Genomic DNA, 17,429 nt, shown 5'->3' on the forward strand with positions numbered 1-17,429 from the left:
AATGCGTCAAACAGCACAAAAGAATTCAAGTCATCCCTTCATCTTGTTCATTGCTAAGTTAGAGGATTGACTCACTCTCGTTTCTCATTTTTCTTCTAATTTTTTGCCTTCTTTAAGTTTAGTTGTTGCATTATTTTTCCTCATAAACCTAACTGGAACTAAAAATAAACATATTTATAAAATATATTAAAAATTAGAAAAATAATTTATTAGATTAAACAAATTTAAAAGTCCTGTGGGTTAGAATGTGCTTTGGATAAGTAAGAACTTTTTGTTATCCCAACTTGGTTTGATCCCACAATTAAAAAATTGATTATAAAATATTAAATATTATATAGTTTTATCACAATGAAATAAAAAGTTAAAATTTTAAATAATACTAGTTTCTATTGTCATGTAATTGCCTATTTTTACTACTTTAGTATAATCCCAGTTTAGACAAATTAATTTATAGTGGTTTGTCTTGTAATTGCCTATTTTTTACTACTTTAGTATAATTCAACAAAAAAAATTTCAAATTCACTACTAGAAATGTAAATTTCAAGGAGAAAATATAACTTTTACAATTCTTAACCTTTGAAAGATTAAATTAGAACCTGTTCCCGCTCAACTAAAACTCTTTAAAATTTCAAGGTTAACTGGAAACCACTCTAGTTTTTATAGCTCAATTAGAAATCCTTTCAACATGCAATTAGTGAAATGAAGAAGTAAACAAATGAATCTTTAAGAAATTATGTGACCGAACAAATGGAAATGAGACTAAAAAAAAAGAAATTATAATAAGTAGAAAAACTATGTAGGAGAGAAAAATAAAGAAATGAAGAGCTAAGGGTTTTTCTCTAAATTCATGCTTGGATGCTGCTTTCTTGTAATTTTAAGCGTCTTTGACTTGTGCTTATATCAAACAACTACTTTGTGAATGTTTGAAAGCATTGGGGATGAATTAAAGCAGTTGGAAACGTTAATTTTAAGCTGAAAAAGTGGCATTACAGATCAAGTATTGAACCATACCATTTACTTTAAATAATTAAATAATGAAATCTTATTTAAAATAAATTTATTTGGATTTATTTTACAACTTGCACCATCATTTAATTTACTGATGAATAAACTTCAATGGATATAACATTACATCAATATTTTGTGACATTAGTCAAAGTAATATATAATATAAACATGTATTTAATGTATTATTTTAAAAAAATTTAGTGAAATGATGCACTAAATAAAAAAAAGTTGGAAATAATTATAAATATATTTTTTTATCCCAAGATATTCATTAGAGTGAGTTTATAAAGGGATAACACTGGCCATGAATTGTAAAGCTGCTCCATATCCAAGGAAATGATTAACCCCCTTGATTACAGGTTAAGATATGAGAGATCCTTTCATCTCATCTACCCTCTTGATTATAAATTAAAAAAAAAGTTTTAACTCGTGTCTATAATCACATTATTTAAGCGAACCTTAGTAAAAATGAAATAGTAAGCATTAAATATTATGGATAAATTACACTAATAGTCACTCAACTATTAGTATTTTCTTTTTCACCCAACTATAAAAAGCTACAAAATGGTTACTGAACTACTAGTAAATTTCTTTTTTGGTCACCAAAGTATGAAAAGTTATAAAATAATCAGCCAACTATTTAATTTTATCTTTTTTGATCACCAACTGGCTAACTGTGACATTTTAAATTTTACACTATAGCTACTTCAAACCTCAACATTTATAAATTATGCCAATTTAGTCTTGATTTTAAAAAGAAATTAACCCTCAACTTTTGCACATCGTGTAATTTGGTTTTTTTTTCAGTTTTACTTTTTTTTTGGTGACATTGAGGGTTAATTTTAAAAGAATGAAAAAAGATGAAAAATTATTATCTTGAATTTTTGGGTGTTTCTATTTTTTTTTATATTTTCAATTAAATTTAGTTGATAAATTTATTTTTTTAGCATTTTAGGTGAAATGGTAAAAAAAAAATAAAAATGAAAAAAAAAAGAAAAAAGAAAAAAACCAATTTACACAACGTGTAAATGGTATGGGCAGTTTTGCTGTGGGTTGCATTCTCATCATGCTTTTCTTTCATTCTTTACATTCTCAAGCTAAAATAATTTTAAAACCAAAAATATTTTTTATTTAACAAAAAAATTACGAATTGACAACAGGTTGAGTATTTGTAATTTTTTAAATTTTTTGAATTTAAATTTATAAATTTATCTAAAATTTAGAATTTATTTATTATATTCAAATCCTTAAAAAGAACAATTTCAAAATTTTGAATAAATTTTCTGATATCTAATTTTGCCAAAACTAAAATTTGAATCTATTAAAATTCATTTTATACATATAAAACTAAAATTATATGCATTTTGTATTATATATTCAAGTAATTGAATTTAAATCTACATCTATCACGCGAATAAATAATACGAATTTAGATAATATATATATATTTAAAGTAGCTATCAACATTCACTCTAAATCTACACTGAATAATAATTTTAAAATTTAGCTAGTGGAATCTCTTAAAAGAAAAACGTGATTTGGCGGGGAGAAGTTTTTGAATGAATTAATTAATTATAGGAAAATCGTAGTTTAGGTCAGGATTAAGTACTACTAATAAATTATATATGTTGTTGTGTACCATTGAATTATTTATGAATGAAAAAAAAATTGCGTATCTGAATTCATATCTTGCAACAAATTAAGCTACAGCTCAACAGATACTAATAGCATAAATAGAAACTTGGAAGTTTATTCCATTTCATTTACCCAAAGTTTTAGTTCCAAATTCTCATTGTCAAAACCCTTTTTTGAAAACGGGAAGTCGACTTTTGAAAACGAAAGTTGGGAGTCGCTACCAATCCTTTTTGAGGTGCAATTGGGCCAACTTATAAAACATTTTGGTCCACGAATTTTAAGAAAACGGGTTCAAGAGTCGGTTACGTACAAGGAAGGATTAGCACCATTGACATGCCCAAAATTGGTACTTAATCGACTAATTCGTGTCTTAAATGTCGAAAATTAAAGACTTAGATAGAGTTCAAAATGCAATCATCATTTTATTGGCTTTTAAAACATTTAGGTAAGCCAAATGTGTATTAAAGACCATCTCACTTTGAGGTAAAACATTACATCCAGTACGTTAGGATACAACATTTTTGCCCCTCAAATGTGATCTTGCCTTTAAAACGTGCGTTTTAGTTTTAAGAGGATATTCGAATATTCAAAATAAACAAAGAAAACGAAACCCAGTACGTTAGGGCACGATCCTTTAAATTCTTTAAATACCAAACATTGACTTGTTTAAAATTTCAAATAAAATGTAATAAATAAATTAAATGTATTTTTATAAAAAAACTTGATAACATAAGGAATAAAACACGTGACAATAACATCTCATGAATAATATAAAATAATAGGGAAATGCACAAGAAACCAATTTTAAAAGAAGTTTCAAATAAATCACCCAAATAAAATATAACAAGTTTTTTAAAATAAAATCAAATAAATAATAGGAAAAATAAAATTTGGAAATATAACTATATAAACTATAAGAAAATTTTAAATAGGTAATAAATATAAGAATTTTAAAAAAATAAATAGGGAAAAAATAAAAGAAATGATATATCATATAGTAATATATAAATGATTTTTTTAAAAAAAAAAATTCTAAGGTAAATAATTTGAATGAAAGCTTGAATTGTATCAAAATAAAAATAAAGGGGAAAAAAATAATATATATGCATAAAAGATTAAAAATAAATAATATAAAAAAATATGGAGGTATTTAACAAACAAAATATACAATCAAAATAGGATCCCAAAGGACCCAATTGTACATGAATCAACTTAAAAAAGAGGGAAAAAAAAATACGTATACTAAATTTAAGAGGAAAATATATATATATATATATAAATAAAATAAATATACAGAGAACATTTATATAGAATAATATGAAAGTAATAATTTATTTGGCACAGAGTTAATTTTATCATAAATTATATGTATAATAACACATAAGAGCTATTTAAATGTAAAATCATACAAAATTTTAAAATAATATTATATAAAAGAAATTTAAAAAAAGAAACTTATAATTTAAAAAACAAAAACAACTTAATTCATCAAAGTAATTTAAAATGTATGTATATAAAAAAATAAAAAAATAAAAAAATGAAGCCAAATGAATTTAAAGTAATAATTAATTGTATAAATCAAAATAAGGGAGGAAAAAAAACTTAATTGAAATAGAAACAATCAACAAACAAAAACATTGAAATTGAAAAGGACTAAAGAGCAATTCGTGCAAAGATATAAGGGCTAAAAAAGAAAATATTCCCAGCCCCAAAAGCAACACTCATGCGCGGACTAAATTGGAAAGGTGCGAAAACTTCAGGGCGAAAATGAAAAACCAAATAGGGTCAAAATAAGAATGGCGCAAATATGAAGGACTGGCCACGCAAATTACCCATTTAAGGGTAAAATGCGTGTGGACCCAGTCAAAACACGCTATCCCTTTACCCTTCCCCATGCTGTTTCAACTTTTTATTATTTAAATCATTTTTTATTTTAAAATACATTTTAACCTTTTGTCTTCTTTTTGAAAAAAAATTTGAAAGCTTACAACTTTCTCAGCTTCACCATTTTTCCCCTCAGCCGAAAGGCTGATATTCTGGTCTACAACCGCCCCCCAGGATCTGACCGCGACGAATGGGACAAAGCCCACCGACGGTGCGAACGTGATATAACTCCGGTAAGCCTCTCGTTCTCTCTTTGCCTCGTATTTGTGTCGAAATAAAAACAGAATAATAAAATAAAAAAAACAAAAAAAAAGAGTCACCTTTGGAGTATTCTTGACTGATCTTGATTGATTTTAGTTTGCTTATGGTACTCAAAAACGTAACTCGTTTCTCTAGAAAAGAAAGTGAAAACAAAACCCAATAAAAAAAAAGTCCCCTTTACAATACATTTCTAAGGCTTTTATAGCCGATTCACAACCTATTTCACTTGTTTGCAGGTTCATGGGCGTGTACGTCTCTGACGTGGCGAGGTGGAGTGGCGCACGGTGCGGAGATTCGCGCGTCGTACGGAACCTGGGGACTGCTTCGGTTGCAAATAGCAACTCCTTTGCTTGCTGAAATTTGTTTGCTTGCTGAAATTTGTTCATGCCTTGGGCCTTGTAGTTTGGGTTTGTTTTTTTATTTAATTTTGTATATTTGTGGGCCTGGGCATAAATTGGGCTCAACACTCATTTTATAAATTAATATTTTTAATGGGCATTTGGTTCCAAACATGTAAGATTCTCTTTAATAATATGATTATTGATATGTAAGATTATTTAGCATGTAATCAAATATGTTATATTATCCAATTTGATTCATTTGATTAGAACACGATATTTTGATATTTGGTTGATAATGTATCATTGTTTAGAAGCACATTTTACTAAATTTATAAGATATTTTACCCATTGAACGTCGTTCTCACAATTTGATTCAATGACAAATTTATGGGTTCCACTCCATTTATAAAGGCACATAAGTATCTACTGTTGGAACATTTTCAAATATTTATAATGCTTTATTAAATAGTTATAAGTGATTCAAAAGTTATATCACTTGATTATTAACCAAGAGTTGTCACTATTCACAGAGATGAGTTAGGCTCTTGTTACCAAAAGTTATGCCACTTGATTATTAATAAAGAATTCTGATTATTTAAGTAGACATCTATTGAATAATTATGTATATTATTAAAAGATATGACTATCCATTAAGATATTTATTCACCTATGAAGAGACACAAGAACTCCTATAAATAAGAGAGAAATTTCATATTAGAAAAAACTAAGAGATAAACCAAAAACTTAGAAATAAAAGTATTTTTCTATTCTCCTCCATATTCCAATATTCCTAGATTGTTCTTGTTGAGGGTTGATTTACTATTTCGGAAGCAGCCTTCAAAGTTTCGTCCTTAGGGATGCTGATCTGGCCCTTCAACAATGAAAGGTATTATCTCCTGAGGGGAGGGTTTTGTGTCCCTTTTGCGGAGAGCCATGTATGGTTCACGGAGGGAGGTGCCTCGATCGTATGTGGATGTACAACCACTCACCAAGAGGCGACATAAGTGTCTCACACTTGGTGGGATTCAAACCCCTAACCTATTGAATATAGGTCACTTGTGGTATATGGTACCACTTTGCCTAGCTTTTTATTGTTGACGACGAAATTGACTCCTCTAGGAGAAGTCTTCAAAGTGTCATCCTTTAGGATATTGACTCGACCGTTAACAATAGAAGGTATTGCCCCTCGGGGAAGGGTTTTTCCCCCTCCACGAAAGGAGGCACCTCGACCATATGTAAACGTATGACCATTCACGAAGAGGCAATGTGAGTGTCCACCCTTGGTGGGATTCGTACCCCTAACCTATTCAATTAGGTCACCTGTTAGGGTATATGGTACCACTTGAGCTGAAGTGCCCCCTCTATGAACTGTACACGACTCTCCATAGAGGGGGCAAAACCTTCCTTTGAGGGACAATACCTTCTGTTGTTGAGAGATCGGATCTACGTCCCCCGAAAGGGCCGGTCCTCCCTAAACAATTTTATAAAGAATTATTGTAGAAATTTTTTTATAAAAATTGATTCTCTTGCTATGCTTTGTTCAATGCTCAGTGGGTTGTTTCCGTCATCACAAAACATCGATAGTAATTGAACTTTATTGTATCATTGAGGTTAATTTGACAACTCTTTTGCACACCAAAAGATAGGTGGGGCAAATAGAAATGACATAGTTACACACCTTGAAGCCTTCGATTAATTTATCATAAGTTTATTTTTATTCCCATGCATCAACACCTATTGGTGCATTATAAGTAGATCTTTGGTTGGAGTTGAATGTGAGAATTTATTCCATTAAAATTGTGAGTGAACTTATCACTACAAAACTTTTCTTTTTTTCTTAAGTGCAACTCTAGATTTTAGGTTAAAACAATTCGTAGTGTAATATGAATTGTTTCATTCAAGTAAAGACATTATACTGCAAAGATAGTACTTCTTGATTGTTTTGCATATAGCTAAGATCTAAAAATGTCACATCAACATTCTATTATTGAGTTAATCGATGAGTGACAAAAAAAATTCAATTTCAATAATGTTGGTGATGAAAATAAAAACTTTTATAATTGAGAGATACAAACAGTAAAAGTCAATTTAACCTTTTTTTTTTGTAAATTTATTATATAAAATTTTCCACCATTTAAGAGTGTACTATACTCTAATATAAAAGAATGCCTCTGTAGATCTTATATATGAAATTCTATCCAGAATGTTTAAAATATGTATACATTGCAAATTAAAAGGACTAAAGATGTTGAACCCAAGTTTTTTTTAATTAATTTACTTTCATACTAAAGTGATTAATTTGTTGTGTATGAAAATTCCAATTTTCCTAACTTAATAGACATCTGAATCATAAATAGATTCCCTGCAAAATCTTTGGTCCCCTTCTCCACCGTCAAAAACAATCCCAGTTTTGATGGGCGTAAAATCTTAGGGATTAGCGTTGTAGTTAGAAAAGACGCAGAAAACAATGGAAAGAATCAAAGGAAAGCAGCAGAAGGGAACAAATGGTCGGCTAAAAGTGAAGCAAAGCTTGGACCCACTTCACCAAATGTTTACCTTCTGTCTGCTAAATGTTCCCCCATCAATATCTGCTACCATTTCATCTTCTGTTAATTAATATCCCAACTTTGATACCAAGTAACCCAGATTTCCTTCTTTCTTTTGTTGTCTTCGCTTTGATTCTCTCACGCCGTAGCATATACATATATATATATAATAGCAATTGCACTTTCCTTGTTTTTAAGATTTCTATTCTATTGTACTTAAAGGGCTATCTTTGTTTTTAGTTGTGTTAATGTGCATGGAACTCCAACTGGGACTCGCTCCTCCAGGTTCCGACACTTGGAGCCGGCCTCTGCTAAAACTGGGTTTATATGAAGACATTAATGTTAACAGCAAAAACGTGGCTTTGATCATGGATATCTCGAAGACGAGTTTTCCGCTGCCAGTTTCAAGTGATTCCCTTTGCAAATACTTGTGTATTGTTGTTTGGGAATTTTTCGTTCATTTATGGGGTTTAAAATCTTTTTTTTTCTTTTTTACAGGAACTATGAAAAGGGTCTAGTGGGGTGGCCGCCTGTGAAAACCTGGAGGAGGAAGAAGCTACGCTGCCAAGTTCACAACCACATGACAGCGGCGGAGAATGGGTGCTGCGGGGGTAGGGCTTCAAATTCCACGTACGTGAAGGTAAAGATGGAAGGAGTTGTAATTGCCAGGAAAATTGACATCAGCATCCATCAATCCTTTGAAACGCTTACAACCACACTCATGACAATGTTTGATATCTGTAAGAACCCAAAATGGAAAAATCTTGCTTAATTTCATGAATTGAACTGTTAGTTTCCCACTTTCCCTTCATTTTTGGATCAGTTGATGAGAACCGGAGGAGCTTTAAACTGACTTATCAGGACAAAGAAGGTGACTGGTTGATTGCTGAAGATGTTCCCTGGAGGTAATTGTTTTTTTCCTTTTCCCGGCCTTTCATCTCTGAGATACTTTCCTCCTGTTTGATTAGATAGAAAATGATGGGAAAAAATTGTTGTTTCAGGACCTTCGTTCGTTCATTAAAATGCCTGAAATTAATTAGAAGCAGAGGGTACCAATTGGGTTCCACGTCAAATTATAAAAAATCATCCGCCATGTTTCTGCTTCCTTAATTTTGGATCCTAAAAGAATCCTCGAGGCCTTTTGAACGACCGTATGTATATATAGTAATTTACTTTGTTACAGTTAATGTACAGTAATAGTCAAATAAAATGATGTCTATTTTATTTTTTTCTTTGCATTTTTATTTCTCAAATGAAAAAAAAAACAAAAACCCTAAAGCTGGTAATGGGGTTAATGCCATTCAGCATCAATTTACTTGAATAAATACTTTAAATAAATAACTAAAAATATATTGAGAGAGCAAAGATCAAACCCCAAAAAGATAAGAAAACTAGTAAATTTTCTATCAATATATATGTTTACATAAACCTTTTCTTTCACCATGTTGTCAGAACGAGATAACTTAACTTTTATTCTATTATTTTAGTTCTTGGTTCTGCATTTATGTCAAAGAAATTACTACTACATTTCGTTATTTTATTTTATTTTTTTAATTATCATCCATTTTAATTATAAATTCAAGATAAAAGATTGTAAAAAATAGGGATGTCATGCCATCTTATATCCCTTTTTAATTATTTAATGATATTTTAACAATGTTTTTCATGTCATTGATGTATATTTTTAGCAATTTTTTAATCCGAACCTTAAATCTTGAACCCGAATCTTGAAGCTTGAATCCTAAACCCAAACCCTAAATCCTAAACTCAAAATCTTAAACCTTAAACTTGAACCTGAACCTTAAATTTTAAACCTTGAACCCTAAATCAAAAGGCCAAGTTTAGGATTCATAGTTTAGTGTTTAGGGGTTCGAGGTTTAGGATTCATGATTCAAGGTTTGGGTTCGAGTTTTGGGTTTAGGGTTTGAGTTTAAGGTTTTGAGTTCGGGTTAAAAAAATTACCAAAATTATGTATCAATGACATGTTGAAATGTCATTAAATGATTGGAAAGGGATACATGATGATGTGGTGTCCCTACTTCGTACAATCCATTCTCTATCTGGGAAAGGATTGTATGAAATAGTGTCGCCACATCATCTCTATCTCTTTTCCAATAGTTTAATGTCATATCAAGATTTTCGTCCTGAAAAAAATCAAATCTAAATAAAAATCTTGAAATTTAGGATGAAATTATTGATATCCCTATTAAACTATTGGAAAGGGATAATATCCATAATAGTTTAATGCCACATCAACATTTTCATCATGAATTTTAGGATTTTTGTTCTGAAAAAAATCAAATCTAAATAAAACTCTATTAATTTCGGATGAAATTACTGGTATGGCATTAAACTATTGAAAAGAGATAATATCCCTATTTCATACAATCCTTTCTCTATTCATATATTAATGGGAGAGAGAATTAGAAAGCCATAATTCCTCTCTTCAATTTCCTTAGTCGAACTAGTAAATGAGAGAAAGAAATTTTGTAACGTTCTAAATTTTTTAACTTTGTTTCTGCAAATTTTGACAAATATGTATTTGCTTCTGTGGTTAAGTGTTCTGGGTGTGTGTATGATGTCTTGGGTTCAAGTCTCACATTTGACAAATTCTATTGTTTTTTATCCAAACCTTATCCTTGTGGGGTGGGCTTATGTAGTATTGTTTGTAAACTTATATCAGAATGAGCTTGTTAGTTTGAGTGGTAAAGAATTAGCTTGCTTGAGGTCTTGTGTTCAAATCCTTGAGCAAGCATGAGGTGTTATCTGTTAAAAGGTTCGGTGGAGTTAGGAGTCTGAAGTAATTAGATGTGGTTAGTGGGGAGGATATTATGGGATGCGATTGTTAGTGGGGAGTTGGGGATATTAATCAAATTGGTTATATTTATTTTATTTTATTTTTTAAAAAATTTTCTCTCTCTTCCCAAAAATCTAACGTCAGTTTCTACCTTTCCTCTATTTTTTTCTGTCGTTTTCATCTTTTTATCTCTCATCTCCTCTACTTTTTTCTTCTCTCTTTTTTTCATTCCCCTTCAAGTCTGTTCACACTTTTTCTGTTCTTCGCGTTGCACTTCGGATTTTGGTGTTCTTCGTGTGATTTGGGTAAGAGTGGTTACTTTTGTCTTTAGGTAACGGTTTCGATAAGCTGATTTGATTCATTTTCGTTGTTGTGGCATAATGGTGTTATAGGGAATTTGATTTCTATGAACTTGTTGTATAGGAGAAGGTTGCAAAATTGGTTATATTTATTTTATTTTTTAAAAAAATTTCTCTCTCTTTCCAAAAATCTAACATCAGTTTCTGCCTTTCCTCTATTTTTTTGTCGTTTTCATCTTTTTGTCTCTCCTCTACTTCTTTCTTCTCTCTTTTTTTCGTTTCCCTTCAAGTATGTTTACAGTTTTTCTGTTCTTCGCGTTGCACTTCAGATTTTGGTGTTCTTCGTGTGATTTGGGTAGGAGTGGTTACTTTTGTCTTTAGGTAACAGTTTCCCTAAGCTGATTTGATTCATTTTTTTTTTGTAATGGCATAATGGTGTTGTAGGGAATTTGATTTCTGTGAACTTGTTGTATAGGAGAAGGCTGGGAATAGTGAGTTCCACTCTATTTGCTTGAACGGAGTTGGCTGTGGTTTTCGTCAACGGTAAGTCGAGTTATTGTCAGATTATTGTTGATGAATTCGTTAATTTAACTGCTAAATCAGTTTCTGGTATTCTGTTTTTAGGTTGCAGAGGTCTAAAGATTGCCTTCTCATAAAAAATGAATTAGGTGTGTAACGGAATCACGAGAAACAAAGTTCAGCGAAAGTAAAAATAGTAGCTTGTTGACGCCACACGAGTATGTGCCCAGTCGTGTGACTGGCTGTGTGCAAGACAGGATCCTGTGACGGTAAGAGTGTGGCCGTGGGTCTTAGGTCAGGCCGTGTAGGCCACACGGGCAAGGGCAATCTGGGCATATGGGCCACACGGGCGTGTGGGCCAACACAGGCATGTGGGTTAAAAATTTTAAAAATTTTCCTAAGATCACACGTGTCATTCAGATCGACTATAGGCCTTCCATAGGTCAGTAAAGGCTAACCAAACCCTGTTGTATAATATTTGTTATTCTGATAGACTGATGAGAGTTAAAACTGATATGTATGTCTGATTGATTGTATAAGCATGTATGATATCTGTATATGACATGCGATATATGTTAATTCTGCTATATCTGTAATTTGTATTATGTATCTGTATTTGGGGTGGGATTTGTATATGTGGAGGAAATGATCTGTACGGCGACCTCTCGCTTATATTCTGCCAGCTTGGTTGCATATTTTTCTGTTATGTGTCGTATAGACACTATATGGTGTGTAGGGTTGGGTGGGCATTTTATACCCCACATGGTGTGATGGGATGGTCAGAGATGGTGTGTAGAGGATGGGGGTAGGATTTTGTATATCTAATTTGATTATCTGATTCTGGCATATATTTTTGTTAAGGACTTAAGTCTGTATCTGTATCTGTTCTGCATATGAGAATTCTGTATATATTTGCATGGCTATATCTGTCGGGTTACACATTGAGTTTACGAAAAATCACATCCGTTTCTCTGTTTTGTTGAGGTAATCCTCAGGTATAGGCGGGTTAGTGCGATGGAAGCTCAACGATGACCACTCGTCGAAAAACTATTTTTATTAGTAATAATGGTTTTATTTTAAATTCTGATTTTTCTTGAGAGTTTATAATTTTTGGGACTCTTTAGACTGTAGGGTTTTAACTTTTGGATTTGGATTTTGGTTTTGCTTTCTTTCCCTCAATGTTTGACAAAAACATTTTACATAAACAAATGGTTTTTTCGGAAACACAAGCTTGGTTTTTGAATAAAACAATTTTCAAACTTCTATTGCAAATTATTGATAACTTATAATGGTTTCAAATAAGATTATAAACAAAAATTTTTTTCCTGATATTAAGACTCCGTTTGGCAAACAAATAATACGATTCGGGTTAACTTAAAAGATGTGATTTTAAAACCTTCTTCGTAACACTCCCAGATTTAGCCATAACGTCTAGGCTGAGTTTGGGGTGTTACAAAATTCTTTGAGTTTTTTTCTTTCATTGCCGTGCATAATTCACAAGGCAAGAAGGAATTTTCCTTTAATTTTTTTATGGATTCTTAATATATGCTAGTAGATAAGTATGTCCCAACATTTGAATCTTGATATTATTAAGAATTTAATTAAGGTAGTTGAGAGTTTTAGTAGAATTGGAGTTGAAACTCAAGAAATTTGAATATTAAGTTACCTTGTGTAAGCACATCTTGAGATTATAATAAGAAGTGGTGAATTAAGTTTAGATTATGTGATTGATTGCATGTTGTTGGGGATTTAATTTTAAGGATAAAAACTTTAAGACTTAATAGAAAATATTAGTAATATGAGGTTCCTGAACTATATTTATGTAGTCAAAATTAGATTCGATTGGGTAAATCGTAAGATATGATTCTTTTAGATTTTTGGATCTTGAAGGACTAAATTGAATTTCATGTTTAAATGATATGTTTCAATGGTTGAGGTGTGGAACTAAATTATTCGTTTTCGAATTTATCGTACGTAGCTAAAGACAACATCAGTATGTTGAGAAACAAAGGAAAAGCTAAAGCCGTTAATGGTTAGCAATATTCTAGTTTTTGCTATCTAATTCATTTTCTTTACACGATTTATTAAGTAATTAAGCTTTATGTCAAGATTATTAATAATATAAAATGAAATATTATGTTTAATAACTTGGAAATGTTTGATGTGTTAATAGTTGTTTTGTATATGTTGGTTGAGATGAAATATCTGATGGAATTGATAATGTTAAACATGAAAGAAAACAATGATATATTCTTGATGACCATGTGTGGACTATTGGTATGTTATTGAGTATGAGAACTATGGTTGAAATATGATTTTCGAAAAATTTTAAATAACGTAAATGTTAGAATATGATGTAATTTTCAAGTTCAATAATGTAATGAGATTCATGTATGATATATACACACACATATACAAATTAGAAATGAATCATGCCTTAGGGCCTAACATTTAGTTGACACGGTATTTTGGAGGGATGCTATATTGAGTTTGGCACTTAGGTGCTTTAGCGTGTTGGAGAGATAAATGGTGTATTGGAGGGACACGATATGGGCATCGAGTTTATAGCCATTTGATGAAAACCGTAATACGCAAGCTAATTGGCTAACATAAACATATATTATCCAAATTACTTGAACGAATTAAGTGTAACGATCAGGTTTTAGCATTGCCGGAAAATTTGGTTTAAGGACTGGATTTATTAAATTGAGTTAACCAAAATTAAAATAAATAATTATGTGTCAGATACAAAATTGAAGGAGTTATTAATTAGTATAAAGTTAAACCAGTTAATAAAATAGCACGTGGACTAAATTGATTAGTGATTAAAGTGAAGAGAAATCAATTTTAAAATTAATAAGTGCCTTAAATGATAATTAAACAAAGGTTATAATAGTGATTAATGTTAGATTTGTAAAATAAATCTAAAAATAAAACTGAATAAACCAAGACCTATCATGTCAAATCATTAAGAATAAATCAAGAACAAAACTAGATGCAAAAGCGTACCTGAATCCGTGAATTCCTTGAAGTTTTACCGAATCTTGGGGATTTGATCTTCCAATTTAGTACACAAGAAATTTAGAGAATATTTGCTCTCTCTTTCCTACTAATGGGATATTAGAAAAGATATCTTATGTGTAATTTGGGGACCATAGCCTTAATATTTATAACCTTGGCATATTTATAACCTCAATTACTAGAGTATCTACACATATTTGACTCATACTTTATTTAATAATTAAAGCCCAATAAAACTTTAACTAAATTAGATCACTTTTAATTTTGGCTAACCTATCATGATAGTAAATAATAAGTGTAATTACCCTTATTATATATGTGATGTTCATATTTTCCAACAATCTCCCACTTGGACCACATATATATACTAATTACTCTATAATTACATGTCATTATATAACCTTATGAGCTCAAAATTTAACTATCATATCTGTAACGCCCCAAAATTTTAATTTTTTGATTTAGTGTATGTGTGACACATAAGTGTGTATTTGCTTTAGTGGTTAAGTGTTCTGGGTGTGTGTGTGAGGTCTCAAGTTCAAGCCCTACTTGGGAAAATTTTGGTATTTTTATAAATAAAGTCTTAACATTGTGCAAATGGTTTAAGTTTAATTGTTGGTAAGTTTATATTAGAATGGGCTTGCTGGTCTGGTGGTTAAGTGGAGTATTGGAGTGTTGGAGATCCTGTGTTCAATTCTCTATGATGGCGTGGAGACAATATTTGGGGCAAAATTCTGAGTAGTTGTGTTTTAGTGGGTTAATAGGGAGTGATTTTAAGAGATAATTGGGGAGATATTATCAGAAAATAATCTGATTATCTTTTTGTTGCAAAAAAAAATAGAGTTTCGGTTTTCTCTCTAATTCCCCAAACTTTTTCTGACATTTTCTTTTCTCTCCTCTGTAGATTCTTTCCCCTAGTTGTTGCCGAAATTTCCATTATTTTTCCCCTTCCGTTTCTTTCTTTTTTTCCCAATTGATTCAGTTGTTCATCGTTGGTTGCACTTGTTCGGTAAGTAACGGTTTTGCCTATTGTTAATCGTTCTTGGTTAATCTCTAAAAGGGGGATTCCTTTTTGGTGTTTAGGAGTTAATCAAGGGGCTGGTGGTTTTGAATCGACACTGTGATTGCGCGAAGTCGTGGTTACTCAAGCGAGGTAAGGGTTTTGTTAGGTTTCTAGTTGAGTTCCTTCCGAAATTAGTTGATTAAAAATGAATTAAGTGATTAATCTGGAGATATGTTGGTCAATTTTTAGGTTCTGGAGGCTTAGAAGTGTTGACGCATCAAAAACGATACCAGGTGTGTACCCGAAACGTAGAAAACATGATTCAGCGAAAACCCGAAATTGCTTTCTATCGAGAAATAAGAGAAATAAGAGAAAATAATGCGAAAAAAATTGTAGAGAAATGAAATAAGGGTGTTATAAACTTGGAAATCAACATTTTGCACTAAAATAGTTTTGGATAGCAGCAGTAGTCTAATTTTAAAAAATGATAAAAAATAGTGCAAATTGAGGTAGAGGTTGAATAAAATATAAAATTAAAGTTTATATCTTTAAATCCTTAGTGAGTCTATTTTCAAGAAAAACAAACGGAAACATCATCCAAATTCCGTACTAAGAGATAAATAATTTTTAGTAAGGAAAGGTTGAAGTTGCCAAACAGTAGAATAGAGATAAATTTAAAGATTTTACTGTACTTATTTGATAAACTATAAAATTTGAAAATTTTATGGTAAAAATATATTTGAGTTTAGTTTCAAAAAGAAGATCTTAATTTGGAATTCTGTAGCTCGAGATATAAATAATTTAGTGACAATGACTCAAGTAGACAGCTCTGAATGAACATATAAGTAAATAGTAAAAACATATATGAATATTTAGCTAGCATGGGTTACATTAAAAATGGATCACACGGCCAAGGCCAATTTGGGCCGAGTGGGCCACATGAGTGTGTGGGCCCACATGGGCAGATCACATGGGCGTGTGAGCCCATTTTTATCAAAATGTTTCTAAGGTTGCACGGGTCGCCCAAGTCGACTATGAACCTACTGTAAGGTCGGTAAGCGCTACTTAGACCCTTATATGTATGAAATTGACTGAATGATATTTGTTCTAAGCATGTTAATATCTAAACTGAATATATGTACTGAAATTGCATAATAGCATATCATCCATTGTATGTTGCATTGTATTCGGTTGGGGGTTGTTATTCGGAGGCTTTAAGCCTAATTTACTTGCAGCTCAGCTACAAACTACTGTTTTGTGCCGCATTCGGTACTACTTGGAGTGTAGGGATGGGTGGGTTGATTCCCCACATAGAGTTTAGGGTTGGACGAAGATGGTGTGTAGAGGCTGGTTGGGTAGGATTTTGCTATTGCATAACTGTTACTGTTACTGATATTGTGATAGGCTAAGGCCCTACTGCATTTTTGACACTGTACTGAGATGGGCCAAGGCCCAAACTGTCACTGATATTGAAAAGGGCTTAGGCCCAAGAGTGTTCAACTATGCACTGTGAATACTAATTGTTTGTTTGTTTCTGCGGGATTACACACCGAGTTTACGTAAACTCACCCTTTTTTGTTTAATGTGCACAGGTAATCCCCAGACTTAAACGGATTGGTGTGACGGAGGACTCAGCGGTGACCACAGTAATTTTTGGACTTCAGGGTTTTCAATTTATGATTTATAATTTTGTTTCAGCCTATGATTTATAAATTGCTTCAACACAAAATAAGAAACGGTCTCTCCAGCGCATAAATGGGCAATAGAAATTAATATTTAGGGATAGATATTACCTTTCTTTTTCTCCTTTCAAATAAATTTCAATTATCTAGTTCGAGATAATTTGTGCGCTTGGGAGTCCCTGATGATTAAATAAACCAAGATTTTACCATGATTGCAATTTATTTGGGTTGTAATTTAAGGACCCTCTGGGACTTTGGTTTTAAATTTGGGTTTTTATTTACTTATTTTACTTTATGGATTTATACTTGCTGGTCGTAAGAAATTCGATTTTCAAAAAGTTAAAGTATTTTCTAAACACATGATCACTTCGACTGTTTTATTAAAGCTTCTGCAACAAGGGATGTTTCAAAACAAATGTTTTAAATGAATAAA

The 17,429-nt window shown here is 31.4% G+C and overlaps 1 protein-coding gene and 1 long non-coding RNA gene across 2 annotated transcripts; both read left to right on the forward strand.

Moving 5' to 3' along the window:
• The first annotated feature begins 4,171 nt into the window (after positions 1-4,171).
• Positions 4,172-5,356, forward strand: LOC107962594 (uncharacterized). The gene is made up of 2 exons (XR_001701691.2): positions 4,172-4,760; positions 5,025-5,356. It is a non-coding gene; the product is annotated as an uncharacterized lncRNA (long non-coding RNA).
• A 2,379-nt stretch (positions 5,357-7,735) lies between these two features.
• On the forward strand, positions 7,736-8,901 carry LOC107962595 (auxin-responsive protein IAA29). Its single transcript, XM_016899043.2, has 4 exons — positions 7,736-8,083; positions 8,174-8,415; positions 8,499-8,580; positions 8,677-8,901. The coding sequence occupies exons 2-4, from the start codon at positions 8,256-8,258 to the stop codon at positions 8,783-8,785; spliced, it is 351 nt and encodes a 116-aa protein (XP_016754532.1). The 5' UTR covers positions 7,736-8,083; positions 8,174-8,255; the 3' UTR covers positions 8,786-8,901.
• Positions 8,902-17,429: the final 8,528 nt, after the last annotated feature.

The sequence above is a fragment of the Gossypium hirsutum genome, chromosome A06 (assembly GCF_007990345.1).
Source record: "Gossypium hirsutum isolate 1008001.06 chromosome A06, Gossypium_hirsutum_v2.1, whole genome shotgun sequence".
Lineage (NCBI taxonomy): Eukaryota > Viridiplantae > Streptophyta > Magnoliopsida > Malvales > Malvaceae > Gossypium > Gossypium hirsutum.